The sequence below is a fragment of the Gracilinanus agilis genome, chromosome 2 (assembly GCF_016433145.1).
Source record: "Gracilinanus agilis isolate LMUSP501 chromosome 2, AgileGrace, whole genome shotgun sequence".
Classification (NCBI taxonomy): domain Eukaryota; kingdom Metazoa; phylum Chordata; class Mammalia; order Didelphimorphia; family Didelphidae; genus Gracilinanus; species Gracilinanus agilis.
Genome location: NC_058131.1, coordinates 478,868,574 through 478,893,896, shown reverse-complemented (window position 1 = coordinate 478,893,896; position 25,323 = coordinate 478,868,574). Strand labels below are relative to the sequence as shown.

At 35.8% G+C, this 25,323-nt stretch overlaps 1 protein-coding gene across 4 annotated transcripts in view; it reads left to right on the top strand.

Moving 5' to 3' along the window:
* The first annotated feature begins 5,704 nt into the window (after window positions 1-5,704).
* Window positions 5,705-25,323, top strand: part of NUMB (NUMB endocytic adaptor protein) — a 78,849-nt gene continuing 59,230 nt past the window's right edge. For all 4 annotated transcript variants that reach the window (XM_044664934.1, XM_044664932.1, XM_044664933.1 and 1 more), the window contains exon 1: window positions 5,705-5,830. In XM_044664934.1, the coding sequence (XP_044520869.1) occupies window positions 5,705-5,830 (126 nt within the window). The remainder of the gene's footprint in view (window positions 5,831-25,323) is intronic.

Genomic DNA, 25,323 nt, shown 5'->3' with positions numbered 1-25,323 from the left:
GTATTAGTAGATTTGATACATTTATCTTCACACTCAGACTAGACTGAAATTGGGGATCATTTTTATATTTTTAACCCTTATACATAGCAGGCACTAAATATTATTTATTGAATGAATGGACCACATATTATGTTCTAATAGACAATGTAAGCTTATACACCCCAGCACTTTTGTCCAGATAAATTAAGGTGCTTGCTTATGTGGAAAGGACTAAAAAAAATAGCTACCTGATATGAGAGTGGTAAATTTATGCCAATTAGTATTTTGAGATAGTTATAAGTAGTTAGGATCATATATATCGAGATGAAAAATACTCAGTGCAACCTAGAACAGCCATGTCATTATACACCTGGAAAGACTCTAAGGCAGGGGTCGGCAACCTTTTTGGCTGTGAGAGCCATAAACACCACATTTTTTAAAATGTAATTTCGTGAGAGCCATACAGTGCTCACAGTGCGCGCTCCTGTAACAGTGCCTGAAAAATAATGGACTTTATGGCTCCTGCAGAAAGAGCCATACGTTGCCGACCCCTGATCTAAGGCCTAGGAATACTAAAGTAACAGGCAAGTGTCAAGGTGGGATGTGAATCCAGATTCCCTGACTCCAGAGCTGTTCATCTTTCCTGTGTCTGTCAGTCTGAGCCAGCTTGCCCCGTCCTTTATTTATTTATTCATCTTTTTATTCATTCATTCATTCATTCGTTTATTTATTTGTTTGTTTGGGGGCCCTTACCTCCAAGGCAGAAGAATGGTAAGGGCTAGGCAGCGGGGGGTTAAGTGACTTGCCCAGGGTCATACATCTAGGAAATGCCTGAAGCCAGATTTTAACCTAGGACCTCCTGTCTCTAGGTCTGGCTCTCCATCCATTGAGCCACCCAGCTTCCCTCTTACCCCATCTTTTAAGCAAATGTGCTGTTTCTCCCCCAATACCATTTCTGCCCTCTCCCTTTCCTACTTTATTGATTAATGGGTGGGCTTATTAGTCAAGTCTAGTTGCATCAGTTCAAAGGCAAGACTAACTCCCTGATGGTCAAGAAGGGGAATGCTAGGAGATTTCTATTCTGAACAGCAGATGCCCTGGAATCCATATATTATTGGTGAAGCTAACTTAAAATAATGAAATATTCAATAGGAGATTTGTGTAATAAGAACAACTGAACATTCTAGAGGTTCCTTCTTAAAATGCTTATGGCTTAACATTGAATTCTCTCCAGCTTGTTTTTGTTCTGTACATAATTCTAAATTCTAGACAGATACTGTTTTTCTGGCCAAACTGTTGACTATGTCCTTTTCAGTAGAGGAAGGAAGAGAGATATTAATTCATAAATTAAATTTATCAAACATCTGTTGAGTTCCTGCTATAAGCAAGGTATAGTAGCTTCTGTTGCTATTTAAAAAAAATAATAATCACAATTCTAGATAGGGGAAAGTTGGGCGATTCTTTTCCTACTTCCTCTGGCTCAGAGGACAATAATAATTCAAAGCTATACAAGAGCAAGCTACTTTTATAAACTTAAATTCTTCTGGGCTATAGTAATTATTTTTATGCATGTTTTTGCCCTGTGTGAAATTGGAAATTCATTGAGCACAAGATCTTAATTTTTTCTTACTTTGACTCACCTGTGCTTAGCATAGTCATTTGTTTACATTCAGATATTCAGTGGATCTATGATCTCATCAAATAGATCTCAAGCATCTATCCCTAACATCCTGCCCAAACTCACCCCTGTTCTCTCATAAGTCTAAGATAGGGCATCCAACTGTCATGCCTTATTTTCTTTTGAAATCATCAGGATACCAGTAGAATACATGTTCTGTCTACATGCAGCAGTTATCTCTTGCTATCCCTGTGACCAACCCCCTTATTTTTTCAGCCATTCATTATTTTGACAATGTTCTTTATTTAAATTCTTTGTAGTTCATTATGGGTTGTGTCCTGCTCATACCCACTGTATATCATTAATTTTTTTTTTGGTTCTTCAGAAAATAGTGTTCCATGTTAGGACTTGTAGCAGATAAAGTTCCTTGAATGTTATAACTGTTTCATTTTGTCATTTTATCCCTAGACCCTAAAACAGTATTTGATTCATAGTAACTGATATTTAGTAAATGTTGGTTGGTTGATTTATATAACAATACTTGTAGAATATTGGTATTGAAAAGTTTTGTTTATAATAGGCATGTAATAGATATTTTAAAAGTTAACTTCAATGGATGGGAATGGAAAGGAAAGATTAGTGAAAGATAATATAAAGGAAAATTATAGAATTTGTTTACTAGATAGCAGGCACAAGGGAAAAGAAATATAAGATTATTTAGCTTTTTTAACAGCTATAAATCATAAGGAGCCAGATTTCAACTCATTGTTAAAGGTAGAGTTTCCTAATAATTAGAGCTATCAAAAATGGAATTTCTTTGTTTAGAACTGAATTCCACATCACTGAAACTGTTCACGCAAAAGCTAGGGTGAACATCAAGAATATTTGAGGAATTTATTCAAAATATTCATGTGGGCATTAAAATTTTCAAATTCTTGCCACTAAGCTAGCAGTTGCCTCTAAGGTAGCCATAAACCTTACCACAGTTTCATCATAGTTAAAAGTCTCTTGTTAGCTTTAGGTGCTTGATAGTTCAGGGAGCGACCCAAACTTTAACAGAAAACCAAAGGTGTCAGTTTCAGATTTTGATATTCTGTTGTCATGGTACCCTAGTTTGTCAAATTTGTTGTTTTGTTAATCTTGAATATTTGTTTATTTTACCAGTCTGGTCTTCCTTCTCTTTAGTTTGTGAATGTCACCTACCATATCCCTTCTAAAATAATAGGAGAGTGCCTTTACTACTTAACATATTTAACTCCTAACAAAATAGGGAACTTATTTTAACTTACTATTTTTCATCTGTAGTGAATAAATAATCAGAAATGGTTACACTATGTTAGTGATTGCAGACAGGAAAATGTACCAATAGTGACCCACAATTTTTAATATAGTTGGAACAAGAAATATTTTGCCTTAGATTCATTAAATCCTAGGTTAAGATCATATATGATATTGCTAGTACATTAGATAGAAAAAGACTATTATGTTCTCCATGTAAGCTTACTGTCCTTTTGTATTTTTTAAAGCCTTAGTTCTTCCATTGTTTTAGGATAATTGAGTTTACTAAAAATATGAAAAATTTAGAAGCGATTTTATATTCAGAGAATATTAAAATGCCTTCTGTATATGTTGCTCCATATGTACTGACTTTAACTTAAACATTTTAGCTATCTAGTATATTGTCTGCCATCTACCTCTTTAAAACAATGTTTGTCATACTGCTTTTTTTTTTTTTTTTAAATTTTAAACCCTTAACTTCTGTGTATTGACTTAGAGGTGGAAGATTGGTAAGGGTAGGCAATGGGGGTCAAGTGACTTGCCCAGGGTCACACAGCTGGGAAGTGTCTGAGGCCGGATTTGAACCTAGGACCTCCTGTCTCTAGGCCTGGCTCTCAATCCACTGAGCACCCAGCTGCCCCCATACTGCTTCTTTTGAGCTAGAAATATTTTCAAAAATTGAAAGTCTTTTGAGTAGCTTTCTTTTCCAACCTTCTATAATTTCTAGGTAGACTGGCGAGCAAGTCAATCACTCTTCCCTTTTTTTTTCTTTTTAAAAACCAAATAATAAAGAATAAAATTCTCATTTCTATTAATATTTCACTTTTCTCATACAATTATCTTTAACCAAGTTTTATTTGGTTGTAAACCTTTATCTTTTGCCTTTTGGAATATGAAATCATAAATTTTTTTTCTTCTTAATAGTTATTGGCATCATAGTCTCGTGTGATTCTGATTGGTTTCTTGGGACTTGACATTGTTTTTACTCAGGTTAATTTTTCTTTGGCTTGAGAACTCTGGCTTTTTCCTATTACATTCCTGGCTGTATTTAAGTCTGTCCATTCCCCAAGATGATTGGTGGATTCTTTCTGTTCTCACTTTGCTCTCTAGTTTAAAAGATATTTTTCCTTTTTAAAAATCTTTTAACTTTTTTTTTAATATGAAATCTTGTTTGGCTATGGTTTTAAAAGTCCAATATTTATTACATTACCTTTCCTCAACCTATTTTCCTTTTCAGTTGTTTTTGCTGATATATACCTTATATTTTCTTTTTTTTCCCAATCTTTTGATTTTGTTCTAATATCCCTTATTGTCTTTTGTAGTCATGAAGTTCTGATTGCTCCATTCTGTTTGTCAGAGAGTTTATTAAGTTAGTTAAACCTTCTGTATCAAACTGTTTATTTTTCCCAGTTTTTTTTTTCTTCCAGATGTCTTATTTCAAATCTAACTTCATTTTTTTCTTCATTTCTTCTAGACATTCTTATGATCCCTGTAACTAAGCCATTTTTTTTCTCTCAGGAGTTCTGCTTTTATTTATTTATAGTTAGTCTTTTTTTCTTTCATTGAGATTAGTTTTCTCTTTTGTTGAGTCTTACTTAACCATCTCAGTTCTTATATTGAGACCTCGTGATGGGATAATTGGGCTTTGGTCCTGCTTTCACTGTTGTTTGGATGTCTCTTCTGTTCTGGATGTGGTGCTTGTTATTAGACATCTTTCTTTGCCTCCATTCCCTGACTTTTTTTTTTTTAAACCCTTACCTTTTCTCTTAGAATTGATACTAAGAATAGGTTCCAAGGCAGAAGAGCAGTAAGGGCTAAGCAATTGGCATTAAGTGACTTGTCAGGGTCACACAGCTAGAAATTATCTGAGGCCAGATTTGAACCTAGGTCCTCCTGATTCTAGATGTTCTATCATTGTGCTACCTAACTGCCCTACTCCCTGGCTTTTGCTTCAGTTTTCTGGCAGTCCAGTTTAAATATTTGCCTCAGCCGAATTCTCTCTTCTTAACAGAATCCCCAACTGAGAGTTGATTCATCCCTTGCTATGACCCCGAGTAGAGGATTGAAATACCATGCTGGTCTCAAGGCCTTCTGCAAGGTCCTTGGTGTGAAAGCCAAAGCTCTGATTTAGCCTTATTAAACTTGCTGTGTCTTCTACTTCCCTTGAATAGGGTGAGCTGGTCCTGTCTCCTTGGAGTAACCATTGGAGTTTGGCCATCTTCTACTTTTGTTCTGACAAACTAGAGCTGAGATCTTTCTTCAGGCCCTGCTTACTGGGACTCCCATTTGCCTTGTGATGCCTATCCCTGACATATTTGGTTAGAAAAATGCGGTCATCATAGTAGTCGATTTTAGAGAAAAACTATAGCGGTTGGGCTTTTTTCCTCCCAAAGTAAATTTGTTAACACTAGCCTGCAGACACAGAATAATGGAAATTAAGCCCATTTATTTTTCATTTGTTAGTGATAATAGTCATTCGTGTTTATATAGCATACTAAAGTTTAGATAGTTTATTCATAACAACCCTATGAGGTAGTTACTTGACTATTTTTGCTTTTTACAAGTGAGAAAAATAAGGATTAGTATGAAGGTTAAATAACTTACCCTCAGATAGGCAACCAAGAAGTATCAGCACTGGTACATGAAATCAGGTCTTCTGATGCTGATTTAAGTATTCTTTCTACTTCATCATATAATTTATTGTTTTGAGAGCATTCTTAATATCTTTTTGGGAGGGGATTGTATTTTTGAATCTGAATTTTTGAGAAATATTTAACTTCTTAATAATTCTCATTATATTTTCTATTTCTCCAGGTTGTATAAGTTAAAATGAACAAATTACGGCAAAGTTTTAGGAGAAAGAAAGATGTTTATGTTCCTGAGGCTAGTCGCCCACATCAGTGGCAAACAGATGAAGAGGGTGTTCGCACTGGAAAATGTAGTTTTCCAGTTAAGGTAAGTTATAACAGGTTCTATTTTGTTGTTAGATTTATCTGGCAAACTCCACTTGGATTCAAGAAGCAAATGAGATGAACAACAAGATAAAATCAGATATTTAAAAACTGATACCACAGTGAGGTTCAGTGTCTAGGTGCCAATAATGGAAATATTGGAATTTTGGTGTGCCATTCCTGGCCTAAACACAACTAGGAACTTTACAGGGTTAGCACGAAATCTTGTAGGCTCTCAGGCTAAGGCAGAGAAGTTGGGTAGGTATCATATGCTTGACCCTGGTGCCGAAATAGTTAAATTCTTTAAAAAAAAATTGTTTTATTATAAACTTAACAAGCAAATAGAAACATTTCATTATGCCAAAAAGAGGATTGTATATTGAAACTATGAACTCTTATGAACAAGTTTTTTAAAGTTGACATTGTAGGAATCCTAGGTTTGTTTCACCTTTCACATCCAATAAATTTATTTAACTATAGAGTACTTACTAAGGTAGAAAAGTAGATTGTTATGTTTTAGAAAGAAGGATTAAAACAGAAAGAATTTTCTTGCCAATGCTGTGGTTTGTTCTGAATATATTCTTGAACTTTTTTTTGTTTTTAATATTTTTATAAAGTGTACCAATAATTTAGAAATTTGTTCTTCGGATATTCCTTGTGCAAATCATTTTGTGATAGTTGTAAAAAGTCTTTAGAAGTTTCTGTTTAGCTTGCTTATATCAATGAGTTATCTTTGTTAATTCAAATTGAGTACATTTGAGAAAGATTAATAGTTTAATATTAAACTGATATTAAACCTTTTGTATTGATTTATATACATTTCAACAATGGACATAACACTGTATAATTGAGAATCTTCTTTTTCATTTCCTTCTTTCTATCTCTTAAAATCCAAATGATGGAAACTCAGAATAAGGCTTCAGAAATTAAAAAAAAATCATTTACATATTAGAAAAATATATTTTATTGATTAGGCATTCCATCAGTAGTTCGATCTTGAATTGGTCTTATAGTTATCTATGATAAAAAGGAGAAGAAATTAGGCTGGAATAAGTATTTTTTAAAATAGCAGTATTCCTCTGATAATGCTGTATGACAGGAATATAAAGAAAATGAAGTGTAACAGGTAGATAATAGAAGTGTTTTACTCTAATCTATGCAGAACATGAAAATAAACAGAAGAAAATGTCTGCCATAATAGGTGAAGCCTTTATAGAAAGTTTACGATACATGGATAGGAATCACATGGAATAAAGGAATGTAGCCAGGTTGTGATCTTCATTTATAGAACAAGTACCTATGGTAATGAGATCATAGAGCCATATATTAGATGAATATACATGTCAAATGCGTAAGTTCTTTTCTTTCCATTCATTTGCCATAGGTTTACACCTATGAGATAAAATTTGAGATAAACTTAATTTGTGGAGAAGTTGCTCCCGAAATAGTAAAATAACTATTATTTTTAACCCTTCCTTTCTGTCTTAGTAACAACTCTAAGGCAAGGGACCAAGCAAATGAGATTAAATGACTTGTCCAGGGTCACCCAGCTGGAAGTATCCGAGGCCAGTTTTGAACCCAGATCCTCTTGAGGTGCCAGGCCTGGCTCTCTATCCACTGTGCCACTTAACTGTCCCAAATTATTAAAATTCTAATTGGCATCCAGAGCATTTGGGAATAAGGAGGCTACAACTATTTTTTGATAACTAATCTCCTACTGATACTAGTCTATCAAAAGATATTAGATCTTTTGATTTAAAAAATGTAACATTTAAAAAAATTTTCTAGTAGCAAATTAGAATTCAGTTGCTTGCAGATACTGAATGAGTTGCATAGTATTTTGAAGTAATATGATTTTATGGATCTGTTTAGAAATATATGATTGCTAGTCATTTAATTTAAGGCCAAATATAACGTATTGTTTTCTCTCTAATTCTCATATGTGCAGAAAACTGAACCAGCAGAACTGGGCTTCACAGAGAAGAAATACACATTATAAACTAGAGATACTTCACCTCTCTAGAATGCTTTAAGCAGTCTTATTTATAAATGTCTTCTGAATTCCTTCTCTGTTACTTTTATCAAAAAACAGTTCTGAACCTGAAATAATACAGTTTTTTATAGCTCTAAAATAGATCTATGTTAAATATACTTGGGTCAGTGGTAGCTTGCTTTCTATTACTCCTAGAGATCATTCATTTCCTATCTAGCTTTTACTTAATATATGTTTAGTAAATGAGATACTTATTATGAATAAGAATTAGTTTTCTTGGGAAATAGATCTGGCGTGTAGGGTAAGTTGGGGTGATTGATTTGCAATTGTCCTGGGAAGTCCAACTTGTTGAACTTGAGGGCAAAGTGTAGCTTTATGAGGTAGAGGGTGTGGTGAATCTGAAGGTTTGAAATGGATGCCATTTCAGGTTTAACTTTTCAGTGGATTTGAACCTTTAAAACTTCACTGGTCCAGACCATTATCTTTTTACCTAGGCTAGACTTGTTTTATCTTCCAAAGATTGAAGGAGAAAATTATATAGGTATTTGCCTGGGTGTATTTTATTTGTCATGGAATTATTTTTAACCTTTATTTTTAGGTGATTTTGAAATAGTACATAGTAAAATTGTCAGCACCAAATATTGGCAGTTTTATTTTGCATTGCAATTCTAAGCATGATGGGTTAATAATTATATATACTAACTAAACCATTGGGTAAATCACTTTTAGGCTACAGAAGGCCTCTTCTGATATTTAGCATAGATTAAAAAGAGAACCTGAAACTAATTTAATCTCTCTTCTGTGTTGACAAGCTAGTGATGAAGTAGGGAAAACAGTATCAGAATGATTTTTTTGTCAGTCATTTTTCAGTTGTGTATGACTCTGTGTAGTATTTTCTTGGCAAATATAGTGGAGTGGTTTGCCATTTCTTTCTTTAATTCATTTTCCAGATGAGGAAACTAAGGCAAGCAGGGTTAAGAGACTTACACAGATTCCCCCAACTAGTATCTGAGACCTTATTTAGAGTCTTCCTGACCACAAACCAGGCACTTTATTCACTGTGCTACCTAACTGCCTCTTTCAGAATAACAAATAATTAAAACAGGTTAAGATTTTTGTTTATGTTCACTTGCATCTACTTGTTCTTCTACAGATTTGTATTATAATGGCAGTTCTTATTTCCAGAGATAAAGAATTATGTTATAATTGAAATAATATTCATGTTTGAATGATTAATTCAGTTATATGAATTTCTGCCTATAATTGGCTACTTCCATTAATTTGATAGTAATTTTTGTTACCTAGTAAGGTACTAGGAACCAGGGCCAACTAGGTGATTCTGTGAATAGAGAGGTGGGTCTAGATTTGGCAGTCCTGGATTCATATATGGCCTCAGACACTTTCTAGCTTTGTGACTCTGAGCAAGTCACTTAACTCCAGTTGTCTAGCCCTTACTGTGCTTTGGAACCTACAGTATTGATTCTAAGGCAGAAGGTAAGGGTTATTTAAAAAAAGAGAGACTAGGAGTAATTTCAGGCCATTGAATTGTGATCCATTAAAGGTATTTAGTTATTTGATTTTTATGTAATGATAGAGGTCAAAAAGAACACTTGAAAAGATTATGAAGATCAGATTTATCTTCAAATTTTGTGAAAATTGGGCTGATTAAATAAAATTAAAAGACTAATTATATAGTCTAACGTAAGTATTTATTAGTCATCTTTATAAATTAGTCCAATTTTTTGCATACTGTTAAGTGAAGTAGTAATTATTTTGCTACTTTGGTTTAAAAATGTTATAAAACATGCTACCAAATGTTTAGTAGTTGCTAGAAAGTATTCCAGTGTGGTCAAATAGGGTTAGCCAGATGTAGATAACTTACACACAATAAAAATACATACTTGTTCTGCCTTTTAGACCAAATCTTACCCTTTTGAGTGATCTGCCAGATGGCATTTGGAGACCAGACCTTTCAAGGATTAAGAATGTCATTGTGTGTGAGTTACACAAAATAGACTGTTTATAATAGACCTCTTATTTGTGTGATAACCACACAGCCAAGAACATTCAAAATAGAATTCAGACTAATTTCATTATTAAGCTAACCCACACTATTAAAGATTTATTTGGTGGTCTAACATGTGTGCTCAAAAGATTTTAGTGCAAAATGTTAATATGCTAAATTAGAAATTGGTAATAGATCGTATTTCACTTGTGTTTTCTCCCCTGAAAGTTACTGATATACACACTATATTTTCTTATCTCCATAGTATTTTTTAAAACATTTATTAATATTTATTTTTTAGAAAAGTTAACATGGTTACATGAATCATGCTCTTCCTTTCCCCTTCACCCCCCACCTCCCCCCCCCAAGCCGATGTGCATTTCCACTGGCTTTAACATGTGTCATTAATCAAGACCTATTTCCAAATTATTGATAGTTACATTGGTGTGGTAGTTTCGAGTCTACCTCCCCAATCATATCCACCTCAACCCATGCGTTCAAGGAGTTGTTTTTCTTCTGTTTCCACTCCTGTAGTTCTTCCTCTGAATGTGGGTAGCGCTACATTCTTTTCTATATAAATCCCTCAGAATTGTCCTGGGTCATTTCATTGCTGCTAGTATAGAAGTCCATTACATTCTATTTTACCACAGTGTATTGGTCTCTGTGTACAATGTTTTTCTGGCTCTGCTCCTTTCACTCTGCATCAATTCCTGGAGGTCTTTCCAGTTCACATGGAATTCCTCCAGTTTATTATTCCTTTGAGCGCAATAGTATTCCATCACCAGCATATACCACAGTTTGTTCAGCCATTCCACTCAACAATAACAACATAGCTTCTTGCTATTTCTCAGTCCTGAACCACCTTTTCTTCTCGGAATTTCTCTTGATAATCTCATCAATTCTTATGAATTCAGTTTTTATCTTTGCAGATGATTCTCAAATCCATACATCCGATCTTCCTATCTATTCTGAATCTCAGTCTCTTATTACCAACTCCTTCTGGGTGTATTAGACTCAGAAGGCTTAAATTGGAACTTATGAGTGCTCCTTTATTTTTTCTTTTTATTCCCTCATGCCTTGCACATAATATGCAATTAATACATATTTTTTGGATTAAATAGAAGTTGTAGATAAAGCTGGAAATAGAACAAATAGACCAAAAGCTGAATAGACTTGGCAGCATTTTTGTAACATTTTCTTTGTTGATGAGAAAAGAGCTACTATTTAGACTTAAAACCTTAAACCCTAATGGGAAAAGGAAGTATACATGGTACAAACATGGGTTATGCCAGTGATGGGCAAACTACAGCCCGTGGGCCAGATGCGGCCCCCTGAAATTTTCTATCCAGCCAGGTGACTTTATTCCTAATCTGACAAATACAATGAATAGGATACAATACAATGAAACTTTGAAAGAGTTGCCTTAGAAACAGATGAACATTTCCTTTCCTTTGGCCCCTCTTTAAAAAGTTTGCCCATCACTGGTTTAGACAATTTTGAAAGCATTGAAGTTTTGAGCTTCAAGATACTGAAAGTGGGAAAAATAACAAAATAAAGGGAGAAATCATGATTAGCATCTTTGCCTATATATATTGATCAAAGAACCTGAAGGCTACTATGGCTGTATAGACCCTGGACTTCCATGTTTGCTTTTTTCTGCCTTCAACTCCTAGATCCTCCTTGCAACCCAAGACCCACATTACCATTTGGTTCCTTGGAGTCATATCCCATCATATATTGCCCTGATGATGTCATAAGTTCAAAAAGGATCTATTTCCAGCTGGTTGCTAGAAGGTTGCAAACCATACTTGAAAAGTACATGCATTTGGGAGTACCCTGTACCTTTTCTAAGTAGTCAGCCCCCTTATGCCCCCAGCTTTTTAACTGAAGCTTTTTAAGTTTTTAAACTTACACGACCATAGACCTAGAACTGGAAAGGACCTCCATGTAGTCCAACCCTCTTGTTTTACCTTTGAAGAAAGTGAGGCCTAGGGAGGTGAAGTGATTTACCTCAGGTCACATGGATAATAAGAGTATGAGTTGGTATTTGAATCCAAGCATCCTGACTTTAAATTCAGGACTCTTTCCATGACATATCCAACATGAGAAGCAGCATATGCAATTCTTCAAGTGTGGGACTAGAGTGAGCAAGACCAAAGACACAGTAATGCTGGTGGCAGGGGCCATGGTAGATTTCTTGGCAGGAGTTTCATCCCTGAGCCAAAGCTCCTAGTTAGGCCTAGAAGCAGAGATTAGTCTTGGAGAGCCACTGCTGTTCCTGCACTCTGGGGCCTATCTGCTTCTTGGAAGCGGATGGTCCAGTGGTGGTAATGATTTTAGAATTATAGATCTGGTGACTCAGGCTAGCTACTCAGGCTTAAGGCCGTTTCTGTTTTTCTGGTTTCTGATCCCATCTGTACTGTAGCAGTCATCTTATCTAGTCTTTATTATTGCTTGGTGACTCAGACATTCATTTTTACCTAAAGGAAAATGCATGGTAAATATAGTAAAACTTTATTTAGCTAGACCCGAAATAACTGGAATCCCTACTCTGAATTTCTTTCTGCCTTCCATTTTCATAGCTAGATGGCAATTGACATGAACATGATGTTGATATCAAGATTTTATTCAGAAAGACAAATACCTCGTTGTCTGTTTTTATACCAAGAATGTTTATTCTCCAAGCATTCTAGCTAATAAAGATTTGTTGAGCATTATTTCGAATAGTATTGACTCAAAGACTTCTTGAGACATCTTATGAAGAAGCTCGCAGCTATGATTAGGGAACTTCTTATGTAATAGAAATTCCATAAAAAATCTTTTATTTATCAATCATGACCAATCTGGTTAATTGAATCTTTTGATTAAGAGATGCTTATCTCACAAATCACATTCATGGTTAATTTCCAGAAAATTAAAGTACATTTAATACTAAAGTCACGCCAAATAAAATTTTTGCTCCAGAAGATGTTAATATCTAACAATGCATGAAGGATATCATAAAAAAAATTTATCATTGCCCATGGGTTGTAGATACTGGAAATGCCCCTCAATAGAGATTTCTGCTTAATGACAAAGTTTACTTGTGTAGACACTCTTCAATTTACCAGCTTTTCAGTCACAAGTGACTAGCCAGTACTATGTTAGGATGAATGTGTCCTAAATCTTGCCCAGTGGAAATCATTCTACATGTAACAGTGTTCTTTCTCACTGACCAGCCAACAGGTTTGGGGATTGGTAAGAGGTGAATGATGTGGGTGGTGGAGTGAATTTCTTACAAGAGAAATAGGAGAAAATTTCTCTTCTAACTTGAATATTGCGTTACTACAGGAGAATTTTCCTTCTCTTGCATGCTTTTGTCCTTGATCTAGCTGCAGGTGTATTTTCCTATAGAGATTATTATAAATGATGGTTTTATTCCAAAGCTAGTGATCACATTGTGGATTAAATTAGCCCTTCTGGACTAACCTTAGAGCCTAGCCATCATTTATGAAATTTATTTTAAAAAAAATAAAGTTGTTCTAGGCAATAAAATTGCAAATGAACTGAACTGATGTTACTCAAGAGCTTTTGGAATCAAAGAACCTGGGTTCCAACCTGCTTCTACTATTGTCTGCCTGGGACCTATATGACCCTGGGTAAATATCCTAACCTCTCTTGACTATAATTTTTTCCATCTATAAATTGAGGGAATTAGTTAGACTAGATAATCTCTAAGATCTCATTCAGCTTTAAATCTTTTGATTTCCTAGTCTTTAGTCTATAACCCATTTATTCTGGCCTAGTGTTCTTTTGGGACAACTTTGGCCAAATACTGTGAAGAGGTTTGCTATTGAACTCCAAGGGTTCAAGAAAGGTACTTTAGTTGAGTCTAACCATGATACTGCTTTCAAAGCACATGTAGAAAACCATATAGGTCCAACCTGTCACCAGAACAGTATTGAAAACTAAGTCAAAGTTTAACAGTACATATATTCACACAATCTGCTTTCCAGCAAAACTAGACTACTCTTCATTCCCTTTTCTTGTTCTGTCCTCTTTTGTCTCCATAACTTCATTGAGGTTGTCCCCTTTTTTCTATCTCCTATTTCAAATGAAACACCTCTCCTCCTTCAAAACTTCACTACAATGCTTCTTCCTCTATGAAGCTTTCCATGATGTCTGGTCCCAATCAACTCAAAATGAACTTTTTAGATTTCTCTTAGAACTTTGCCTGTATTTGACCTTTGATTGCATCTCAGCCTGGCATCCTATTGTATTTATGACTTTCACCTTATTTACCTTGTAAATTCCTTGAGACACCACTCTCTGTCACAGGCAACCCTTCTTCTCTGGTACCTTGCATTGTTTGAACAGAGTGCCTCCTACAAAGTGGGCATTTAATAATTGCCAAAATATTTATTGAATAAATAGATGGACAGAGAAATTAATGGTTTAAGATGTATAAGAAGGAGAAATGGGAAAGTGTATTCCTTCATGTCCAAACCCTAAGTTAGGGGAGATATTGCTTAAGTTTAAAACAAAAACTCCCCCCCAAAGGGTTAGAAAATAATCAGAAATAGGGTTTTAGAGAGTTAATTGAGGTCAATGAAAGGTTAAGTCAGTCGTGTCAAACTAATAGAAACAGCCATTAAATCATATATAAGGATGCCTGTGGACCTCTTATGGACTTTATGTAGTTTTATTTTATTTTGTTAAATATTTCCCAATTACATTTTAATTTGGTTCTTGCTGCACTTGGTAGTGTTTGAGGTCATATTGTCTTAACACCACTAAGTCAAGTGAGTTGCATACATCCCATTATATGTCAGAGATGGGAGTCAGATCTAGATTTTCTTGACTCTCAAGACCAACTTTCTATCTATTACTCCACTATTGTCTTACCTGTAATTTAAGGTTAAAGAAACAAGATATTATTTGGTTTCCAGGGTAGCTAGCAAAGTAGTACGTTTCTTAGAGGGAAAAAGATTCAATTGATCCTGAGAAAAATAAAGGGGCAGGTAGAGGAAGAGGTTAAATTATATTTCAAAATAATTTACATTTTGAGTTGTTAGTTATTTAAAAATATTTTTAATTGTTGCTATTCTTCAATAGAGTCAAATTTACTTTTATTTTGATGGGATTTCCTTGAGATTATTATGAAAATCTGCAACAGTATCCTCTTCAGCTGAAAGAGTTTCTTCTGACAAATGCATTATTTGACAAATAATAACTGTAGAGTACTTGGTAGCCAGTTTAAAAATTTTTTTAATTAAGATTTCATTGATATTTTCTTTCTACTAGCATCATAGTATCCCATGAAAACCCTTTGTTCCCCCTTCCAGAAAGCCATTTCAAAAAACAATATTGTTTTTTTAAGAGAGAAAAAAAGTCAACACAATTGATATATTGAGAAAATTCAAAAGCATGCGAGATGTACAACCTGTGGACCTCTCACCTCTATGTAGGGAGTTGGGGAGTCTCTTCATATCTCTTTTAAGACCCATTGGATCCTTAACATTTTGTTGTTTGGTTTTGCTTTCTTAGGGTGTTGTTCTTTCCATTTACATTGCTGTAGTACTATACATATTATTTTCTTGGCTGTGCTAACTTCACTATCATTCACACAGATCTATCTTTCCATGCTTTTCTGTATTCATCACATACATCATTTTTTTACAGCACAGTAATTTTCCACTACATTCATATGCCACAACTTGTTTAGTCATTTCCCAGACAATGGACATCCACTTGTTTATAACTCTTTTTGTTGTTATTGTACTTTCTCTGACCCTTATGGGGCTTTCCTGGCAAAGATCCTGGAGTGATTTCCCATTTCCTTCTTCAGTAGATTGATTAAGGCAAACAAGTTAAGTGACTTGCCCAGGTCAATAAGTGCCTGAGGCTGGATTTGAACTCAGGTCTTCCTGACTCCAACCCCAATACTATATCCAATGAGCCATATAGCTGCCTCTAAATCATAACTATCACTTAAAAAATGATGTTATAAATATTTTGGAATTTATGGGGACTTTTCTTATCATTTGATTTCTTGGGATAACCTTTGAACCTGAAAACTCCAGTGTTCTTTCCACTATAACATGACTTCTTACCTTAGCAATTATGTAATTCAGTTCCCTAATTTTCAAATGAGAAACTGAGTGCCACAATATTAAGCATTTTGATTGAAATAACAAGCTAGAAGGTGATACAGAGTTAGGACTAAAAAACACAGGTCTTTTTCCCACCCATTTCCATCATTCTTTCCTCCACACCTGCTCTTCAGGGGAAAACAACAACAACAACTTTTTTAAGGATAGCACATCTAAGAAGATCATATTTGAAGCAAACTCCAAATAAGTCTAACATCTATAAGTAGATAAAGCCATTTAAGTTTAGAGTAATAAAACTCAAAAACATTGCCCTTACAAATAGGGAGATGATTTAATGGGCATCTAAAAACAGAAGACTGTAGGAATTAAAATTGAGTTTGATTAAAATATATGAAGATTATAAATAATAGTGGTGGTTGCTGATTCAAAGTATTAATGCTCAAAGTCGAAATTACTTTAATAGGTTTTATTTACAAAAGAGGTAGAAAGAGTGAAAGCAGAAATTTACAAAAGGGTAGACAAGACATTAGCCTACCTAACTAAATATTGCTCTGGGCTCTATTCAGCCAGGACTTGTTAACCTTCAACAGGAATTAAACTCTCTCCAGAGGTCATTAAAGGAAAGCCAGCTATTCACTCACCCAAGTTCCCTCCAAGAGGCAGGTCAAGAGGATGACTTGAGCTGAAGATGACTCCTGAAGCCAACTTTCTTAAGCTGACTTCCTTCTGGAAGTCCAACTCCTTCTTGAAGCTAACTTCCTTCTTGGAGTCAACTTCCCTATGTTTTAGTGGGTATTGGGAGACATGGTCAGACGAGAGACCAACTGATAATTTTGTGCCAGTACCAGGGTTTTGACACACTGTGGGGTAAAAGGGCCTCAGCAGTTAGCTCTGACCAGGCCAGAACCTGATCTGGGTCCAACACATAGATCACTCAGTCACAGAGCTGGGTAAAGTCAGTGGAAGGTATAATTTATTTCCACAGAGAGGTTTGGAGGGAAAAGGGGAATCCCTGACACTAATTCACTAGCTAATACACCCAGATCTAAAATCTTCTCATGAAGGCCCTTCAGAGATTTGAATGGTCTACACCAGTGATGGGCAAACTTTTTAAAGAGGGGGCTGCATCTGGCCCATGGGCTGTAGTTTGACCATCACAGGTCTACACTTATCACCCTCACCTCTCTAACCTGTAACCCAGACCCTACTACCTTACACTATCCAAACCTCTCTTGATTAGTACTAGAGGTGTTTGGTCTGTGACAGATCAGACAGGGACCCAAAGGTAGGTCCCAGGTCCAACTGGACCCAAACCTAGAGACTTACTGACAGTGCAGATATCTGAGTGCTGGTATAGGCTAGTGACAGGTTCACAGGATCTTCCTCCAAGGACACACAGCAGCAAGGGCAGGATCAAAACCTCAGGACTTGGCGGTCACTCCCTCCAGATTTACATCCAGAGAGAAGAGATAGCTAACAGCCCTCAGTTCCATCTCAACCCTTCTAGCATTCCAGAATCTTTCCATCTTCAGATCCCATGTATTTGTCCTCTGTAAACTTTCATCTCTCTTTACTATACTTATCTCTTCCTTATAACACCTAGCCCCAGAAATCCAGGGCCTTTTATAGTGGCTTCTTGTCCCTTCCCCTTTTCACAAGGGCCAATCACAGTTTCCAAATTGTCTAGCACTGCCCAAGGGACAGTGTCTCTACGTAGGATCAACTTCTCACCTTCTGAAGGTTAAGTTCTCATCAAAAAGATTCACAGTTTCCTGGCTGATTGAGTTTCTGAGGGTGTGAATTCACTAAGTGGTTTTTTTGAGTTCCTCCACCTAGTTCAAACTTGCGTAGATTCAATCAAAAGATAGACAAAGGAGAGTTAATCCTGTCTACACAACCTAGTGAGGTACTAAGTAGGGGTACTAAAGTTATTGTTAACTCAGTATAGACAATATAGTAAAGAATTCTCTTTCAGAAGGCCTAGATCAAGAAAGCAAAAGAGCCCGTGAAATAGGGGTAAATATCTATACTCATTTTCTCCGACATTAGTTTAGTCTCATCTTAATTTAGGTACCCCTGTTCTTTGGAGTTTGAAAATGCTGATGGTAGCTCTTTTTGGTGGGGCATGAATTAAGTAACTAGAAAATACCAGGGTGGTAATGGGATGTTAGTAAGTCAAGGAAGGATTGTGTTCAGGACCAGTCTCAGAAGATTCACAGGGTTTGGGAAGGTCAACAGTTTAACAAAATGCAATTCAAACAATGGTTTATTTAAGGTAAGGGAAGGTAGAGAAGAGAATTTGGATAATCTTATCTAAAATATATAATTAATCCTCCCCACCAAATCAAGTTGTTCCCTTCAGTGAGATGTTAGCTGCACTGTCATTTACCTCTCTACCTGAAGTCCCAGTCCCTACAATAAATACACTCCACTAACCCAAATCCCCCCCTCAGATGGTGATAGAGGTGATAAGTTTGGAAGTTAAGCAGAAACAGGGCTCAAGGAAAGGTTCTCACTTTGAAAGATACCTTGGATGTCTAAATCAACTTCTGTTGATATATCTCTCAGCCAGCAGGAACAGGATAAACACAGGAACAGGTAGTTGGTAAGATGGATCAGAAGGAAAGCCACAAGAGAGAGAATATACAGCTCACCAGGTCCACCCTAGGAGACTAGACAAAACTCAATCTCCAGCTCAACTCTGTTAGAAGAAGACAGTCCTGTCACATCTCTAGAATTCCAGGACCTTCCTGTCTCTGTCTTTTCAGCAGATTCTGCTCATATTCTCTTTCCTTATAGCAGACACAGAATTGGAAATCAAGGGGATATCCATCAAATGGGGAATGGATTAACAAGTTGTGATATATGATTGTGATGGATGGAATATTACTGTGTTACAAGCAATGACAAGTAGAATGATTTCAAAAAATCCTAGGAAGACTTATCAAATCAAGACAGAGTAAAGTGAGCAGAACCAGGAGAACAATGTACACAGTGATAGCAATATTTTAAGGATGATCAACAGTAAAAGACTTAGTTACTTTACTTTAATCAATACAATGATCCAAGACAATTCCAAAGACTTCATGATGAAAATACTCAATACAGATTGAAACATACTTTTCTTTTGCAATAGGACTATTTTGGAAATGTTTTGCCTGACTTCACATGTATAATCAATATCAAATTGCTTGCCTTTTCAAAGAGGTGGGGAAGGTAAGAGGGAGGAAGAAATTTCGGGACTCAAATTTTTAAAACTGAAACTCAATTTTTTTTTACATGTAGCTGATAAATATTTGACAAAAATAAATATAAAATATATATTTTTTAAAAAAGGAAAATGTTGTTGTCTGTGGTATTTCTGTAAGTTTCAAGAATCCAATTAATTGTATGATCATAAATTTAAGGCTAAAAGTAACCCAGTCATCTTAATAAATGTTTGCCGAATTTAATCAACCATGGTTAACCAGCTAGGCCATGTTAGGGACGGTACCCCTGGGGCAAGTCACTTAACCATCAGGGGACTCAGTTTCCTCATATATAAAATGAGGGAGTTGTCTTGATAATTTGTAGTCTCTTACACCTTTGAGATTTTGTGATCCCTTGAATCCTAAACTTGGCATTTCTTTTTTTTCTGCAATTTAATATAATTGAATCATTGGGACTTGGAGTTTGGAAGCCTGGGTTCAAATCCTGTCTTTGACATCATTATGATCGTGGATCTATATATAACCTCTTAGTTTAATTTCTCCATATGTCAGAATGGTGATGATAACATGTCAACTAATTTACCTCACTGAATAGGTGTAGAATGGGAAGAGCTGGAATCAAGAATCCTGTGACTTAATTTCAGGCACTGAATCTAGTGCTCAGCCATTGGATGGCATGGGGCAACTGAATTCAGCAAACATTGATTAAGTATATGTTGTTTTATAAAGACACGGCCCCTTCATCTCTCTGAGCCTCTCTTTTCTTAACTGTGTACCAGAGAAAGTAATGCATTTTTTGCTTCTTGGGCTTGTTATGAGGAGAAAGGCATGTTCTCGTTAATGTAATTAAAACTTTTTATAAAGGATGTGGTGGTTGGTAGTAGCTTATATCAGTCGGCAAGTTGCCTGCTTGAGCTTGGACCCTTATATAAAAATTCTGTGTGCCAAGTGCCTAGTCATAAAAATTTTTTTTCTTATATGAAAGGTTAATGAGAAAAGGAAATTTTTTCCCTCGAGAAAAATTTTATCTACTAGTTTTTGTGAAATAAATTCTTATGAATAAAAATTCCATAATCTGAGATATTTTAGAAAAATATGACAGATATTCTTGCTAGATTACAGATGTTAGTGATATAATTTAGCTATTAAAGAATAAATCTTGTGTGCCAGGCCTGGAGTTGGGAGTTTAAATTTTGGTTCAAATCTGACCACAGATACTTCCTAGTTTTATGACTCTGGGCAAGTCATTTAACCTGAATTGCCTAGTCCTTGTCTAAGAATTGATATTAAGACAAAAACTGAGCTATAATTCTTCATTGAGATAGTATCTAAAAGAGAAAAAGAGACTTTTTTAAACCACCATGTTTTTTGAATGTGCTTTACTCCAGTATCAATATGAGGCATATTTTTAATCTTTTTAAGATTATAAGAAAATCAAATTGAATAATTTTCATAAAATACAGCAAAAATTCAGCATTTACATAAGCTATTTATGCTCATTCTGCCTGTCTTCTCATTTTTTTCTTACAGTGGTATAAAAAAATCTCTAAACCAATTAAACCCAGTAATATGATACAGAAAATAAATAAGAATTTAATTATACTTTGAAGCCCATATAATACCTGCTATTGTCTTAATATTTCTATTTAAAATGTTTTTTTAATTTAGAATCCTTTTTCATGATTCCCACCCCCTGCCCTGCTCTTTCTTCCTCCTCCCAGAGCCGAATGTCTTAATATTTCCAGACAAATTTCTAGGTTGTACATTTTCAACTTTGTATTTTTTATTCAACTAGTTTTCTTCAAAGACACCAGTAATCTCTTAATTGTGCTCTTTGATAGCCTTTTTTTGCTTCCAACCCTTCTCAAACTGTCTGCTGTATTTGACAATGTTAACATTCTGTGCTCTCTGGGTTTTCATGACTGCCTGACCACTTCTGTGTCTCCTTTTTTTGTCTCCTCAGCTACATTATAGATAACCAGGGCTGTTTCCTCTAGCAGTCTGTCCTAGGGCCTTTTCTCCTTCTCTATTTTTTCTTTTGGTAACCTCATTAGTTCCCAGAGATTTAATTATCATCTCCATGCAGATGGTTCTTACATTGATATGTCTAGTCTAGTATCTCCTCTGGACTTTAGTTCTGGATCCCCAATTGCTTATTAGACATTCTAAGCTGTCCCAAATACTTCTTAAACTTATCATATCTAAAACTTGAACTCATTCTCTTTCTTCCTAAACTCTCCCCTCTTCCTATTTCAGTTGAATTCATCATCATCTTTACAGTGCCTCAGGTCCATAATTTCAACATTATCCTGGCCTCCTTCCTCTTCCTCACCTCACATATTCATTATGTTACCAAATCTTACTTTTTTTTGCCTTCATGTTATCTCTCACTTCTACTTTTTCCCTCCACTTAAATAGCTGCTGCCTTCATTCAGGCCCTCATCACCTCTCACCTAAATACTTGTAATAGCCTCTTAATTGATTGCCCTGTATCATTCCTGTACATCCTGTACACTGCTGCCAAGTCATTTCTCTTAAGTATAGATCTGAGTTCCCTACTTCACCAATTCCAGTGGTTTGTTTTGCCTCACAGATAAAATAGTTGGACACCACTCCATCCTGGATAGTATGTGGTCCGGCCAACTTGGCCTTCTCACTGTTCCTCGTTTTTTCATGCCTTTGTCACCACCCTTCCCCCATGCCTGGAATGGCTTGCCTCTTTACTGCCACCCCATAGAATCTCTCTCTTCATTCAAGATGCAGCTCAGCCACCACTGTCCTGTGTGAAGCCTTTCCTGATTCCCACGAAAGCAGTTCTCTCTTTCAGATTTCCATATATTTAACTGCTGTATGTGTAGTGGACAAAAACACTGGGCCTGGAGTCAGGAAGATCTGAGTCCAAGCCTGTATTCAACATTTACTAGCTGTGTGACCCTAGACAAATTAATTAACCTCTTTGCCTATACTCACTTTCTTCAACTGTAAAATGAGATAACAGCAACTACCTCCCAGTAGTGTTAGGAAGATCTAATGAAATAGTGTTTCCTAAGAACTTAGCACAATACCTGGCACATAGTAGGCACTTAACAAATGCTTGTTTTCTTTATATATATTTATGCTGCATGTTTTTTATTTATACTTGTCTCCTCTGTTAGAATGCATGTTCATTTCCAATAGGGATTGTTTTCATTCTTTGTACTTGAATTTTCAGTGCCTGTCACAAACACTTGATAAATTCTTGTCAATTGAGAAATACAGTTAATAGCTGCTATTTTCATTAAGAATTGTCAGGATAGGGGCAGCTAGGTGATTCAGTTGATAGGGTCCCATGCCTAGAGATGGGAGGTTCTAGGTTCAAATGTGACCTCAGACACTTTCTAGCTATATGACCCTAACTAAGCAAGTCACTTAATCCCAATTATATAGTCCTTATTGCTCTTCTATCTTGGGACTGATACTTAATATCAATTCTAAAACAGAAGATTAGGGTAAAAAAAAAACAGATCATCAGGGTGTCTGGAAGTCCTAATATGCACAGTGTCTCCTTTTCTTGTTAACAGAGTATGGTTTTTAATTGAGGATTATGACTAAGGTGAAAGAATCCTGAGTTGGGAACCAGGAGTCCTGAGTTTATAGTTATTAGTGCCATCAATTAGCACTGTTACACATAGTATGCCACAGTGTTGTCACTGAGTAAAGGGAAAAAAATTGATGTGAGGACCTTTCCAATTCTGTTCTACTGCCTTTCTCTGCCCTGGAGATGCATGGCTATTGGAACATTGAGCCCAGGTAAACAGCCTTTTTGGAATCAAAGCTTTGAATTGGGTGTATTTGATGACGGGATTGTGCATTTTCCCATCTTCTCTAGAAATCGATCATTCTCTTTTGATTTCGACTGTAGAGAAAGTGATCTAATAATAACAGGGGCTTGTGGGGGCTTGATGGTAAGAGAGGAGCTGGTTCCTGTAAGGAAATTTCATCAATCTTTGGTCTTTAAATCCAGAAAACATCTTATCCTGGGCCTCTAGGAAAGTATACTGTGGCAAGGTTCTGGTTAAGTGACTTGCCCAAGGTTACACAGCTAGAAAGTATCCACATAGCTACTCCTTATTATAATGTATTAAAATGGGACTTTGAATTGTAGAGGCTATTCTTTTACTCAGTTTAGAGCTAAAAATGTATTATTTTTTATTCCTTAGAACATTTTTGCTGTTTTAGTCAAATACAATTTAAAATGAACCAGTGTTATTCAAAGTCATACCTTTTACATACTTAAAGACACCTTATCTTTTTGCCCCTGGTTTATTATGGTCTTTGGAACGAATGCTTCAAATGTTTCATTACTTAATGCTCAGCATTTCCTAAAGCTATTTTATTAGATCAGTGGAGGAAGTTATAAATAAAGAATTAAAACTTGAGTTTAGGGACATCAGACTCATGAACAAAGAAGTATTTTATGTAGTGAATTAGAGGGTTATTTTCTGTCACCTCGAGGCCTCCCATAGCTACAGTCCCTAACCTCCAGACATTAAATTTTTCCTTACCTTTTACTTCAATTTTTCATTTAATCTTGATCTTTGTATGATGTAAGCAATTTGTTGTTAAGATGTTTTTAGTTTATCTGTGTATGTTAGACATGTATTTCATGTTTTAATTTGTCTTCAAATGTAAGTTCCAAGAGCAAAGGAGGAGAATCTGGCCCAATTTGCAGCAGTACCTTAAAAATTGTCATTGGTCCCTGCACAGTGCTACAGCCCCAAAAATAATTTCTCCCAGGGGCCTGACCTGAGGCTACTGTTATTCAAGAACTGATGTTTTGGCAAGAGTGACTGAAGAACTGTGAATTAACAAGTCTAGTATATTTCTAAAGGGAATAACAGGTGATGATAATATGCATGTAATTTAAGTGAATGGGAGTGGACAAAAGTGATTTAATTTGGTTAGGTTGTTCTATTTTCTGAGCCTGCCTTCTTTATCTTTGACTTTTTCCTCTATCCAGTTCTTTGTCTTTATTTTTCTCCTTTTTCTACTCCATCCATTCCTATTCCCTGCCTTTCTCTCTTACTGTCCTTTTGTGTATTTTTCCTTTACCATGTTGTTCACCTTCCTTTCCCCCCTTGTTTTATAAAACTAGTAATGCTATAAATTTTCCAGTCGAATGCTATTAATTTTTGCTTTTGTGGATCATTAGATTCTTGTTATTTAATATATCATATACTAATGAAGAGAGTTAAGTTAGTTGTTTCAATTTACCCAAGCATTTATTAAGCACCTACCATATTACTATGTTAGGTGCCAGGGATACCAGGAAAAGATATAGGACACTTCAGAACCCTGGACTGTGGAGGTAGAACAACTTGTGGACGAAGATGAAGTTAAGAGTATGAGCATCCCTGTCGAGACTCCTGTAGAGCCAGAATACTGGCTGTGTGAGTTAGTGTTTGAGGAAATATTGGTGTGCATTGAAGTCTCTGGGTTTAAGAGCCAGCTGGTGTAGGAGGAGATGTTACTGCATAATGGCAGTAAGGAAAGGTCAGGATATGGCAGTGAAGAGCAGTGAATGTGTTTGTTCTTCTTCTAGGCCCAGTGTGTTAGGAGCCACTAGAGACAGTATGTTCAGAACTAGAGAGAATGGCTATGAATGCATGTCGATGGAGATGGGGGTGGTTCATGATTGCAAGAAAATAGAATAGAGGGTGAGGTCCAGTAGGAAAGAGCAACTTGTTAACAATAGAAAGAGTTTCCAGAGGGTACCATGGGGAAAAGAAGAAGAGTGGATATATGATGACCAATCTCTGGGGAAGGAGAGAGGTTTCTAGAAATATAAAGCTCAAGTCACTTGCCAAAAAGATGAGAAAATTATTTTGAAAAATTTCAGGAAAAAATATTTATGCTTCAAGTAAGGCAAACTTATTGCTGTGCTTTGTTGTTCAGTTGTTTTAGTCTGATCTAACTCTTCGTGACCCCATTTGTAGAAATCCTGGAGTAGTTTGCCATTTCCTTCTCCAGTTTATTTTATAGACGAAGAAACTGAGGCAAACAGTGAAGTGACTTGCCCAGGGTCATACAATTAGTAAATGTCTGAGGCCAAATTTGAACTCAGGAAGATGAATCTTTCTGACTCCAAACTCAGAGTTTTATCCACTAAGCCACCTAGCTTCTTCTCAGTGTACATCTGACTCTTATTATTTGTTGCTG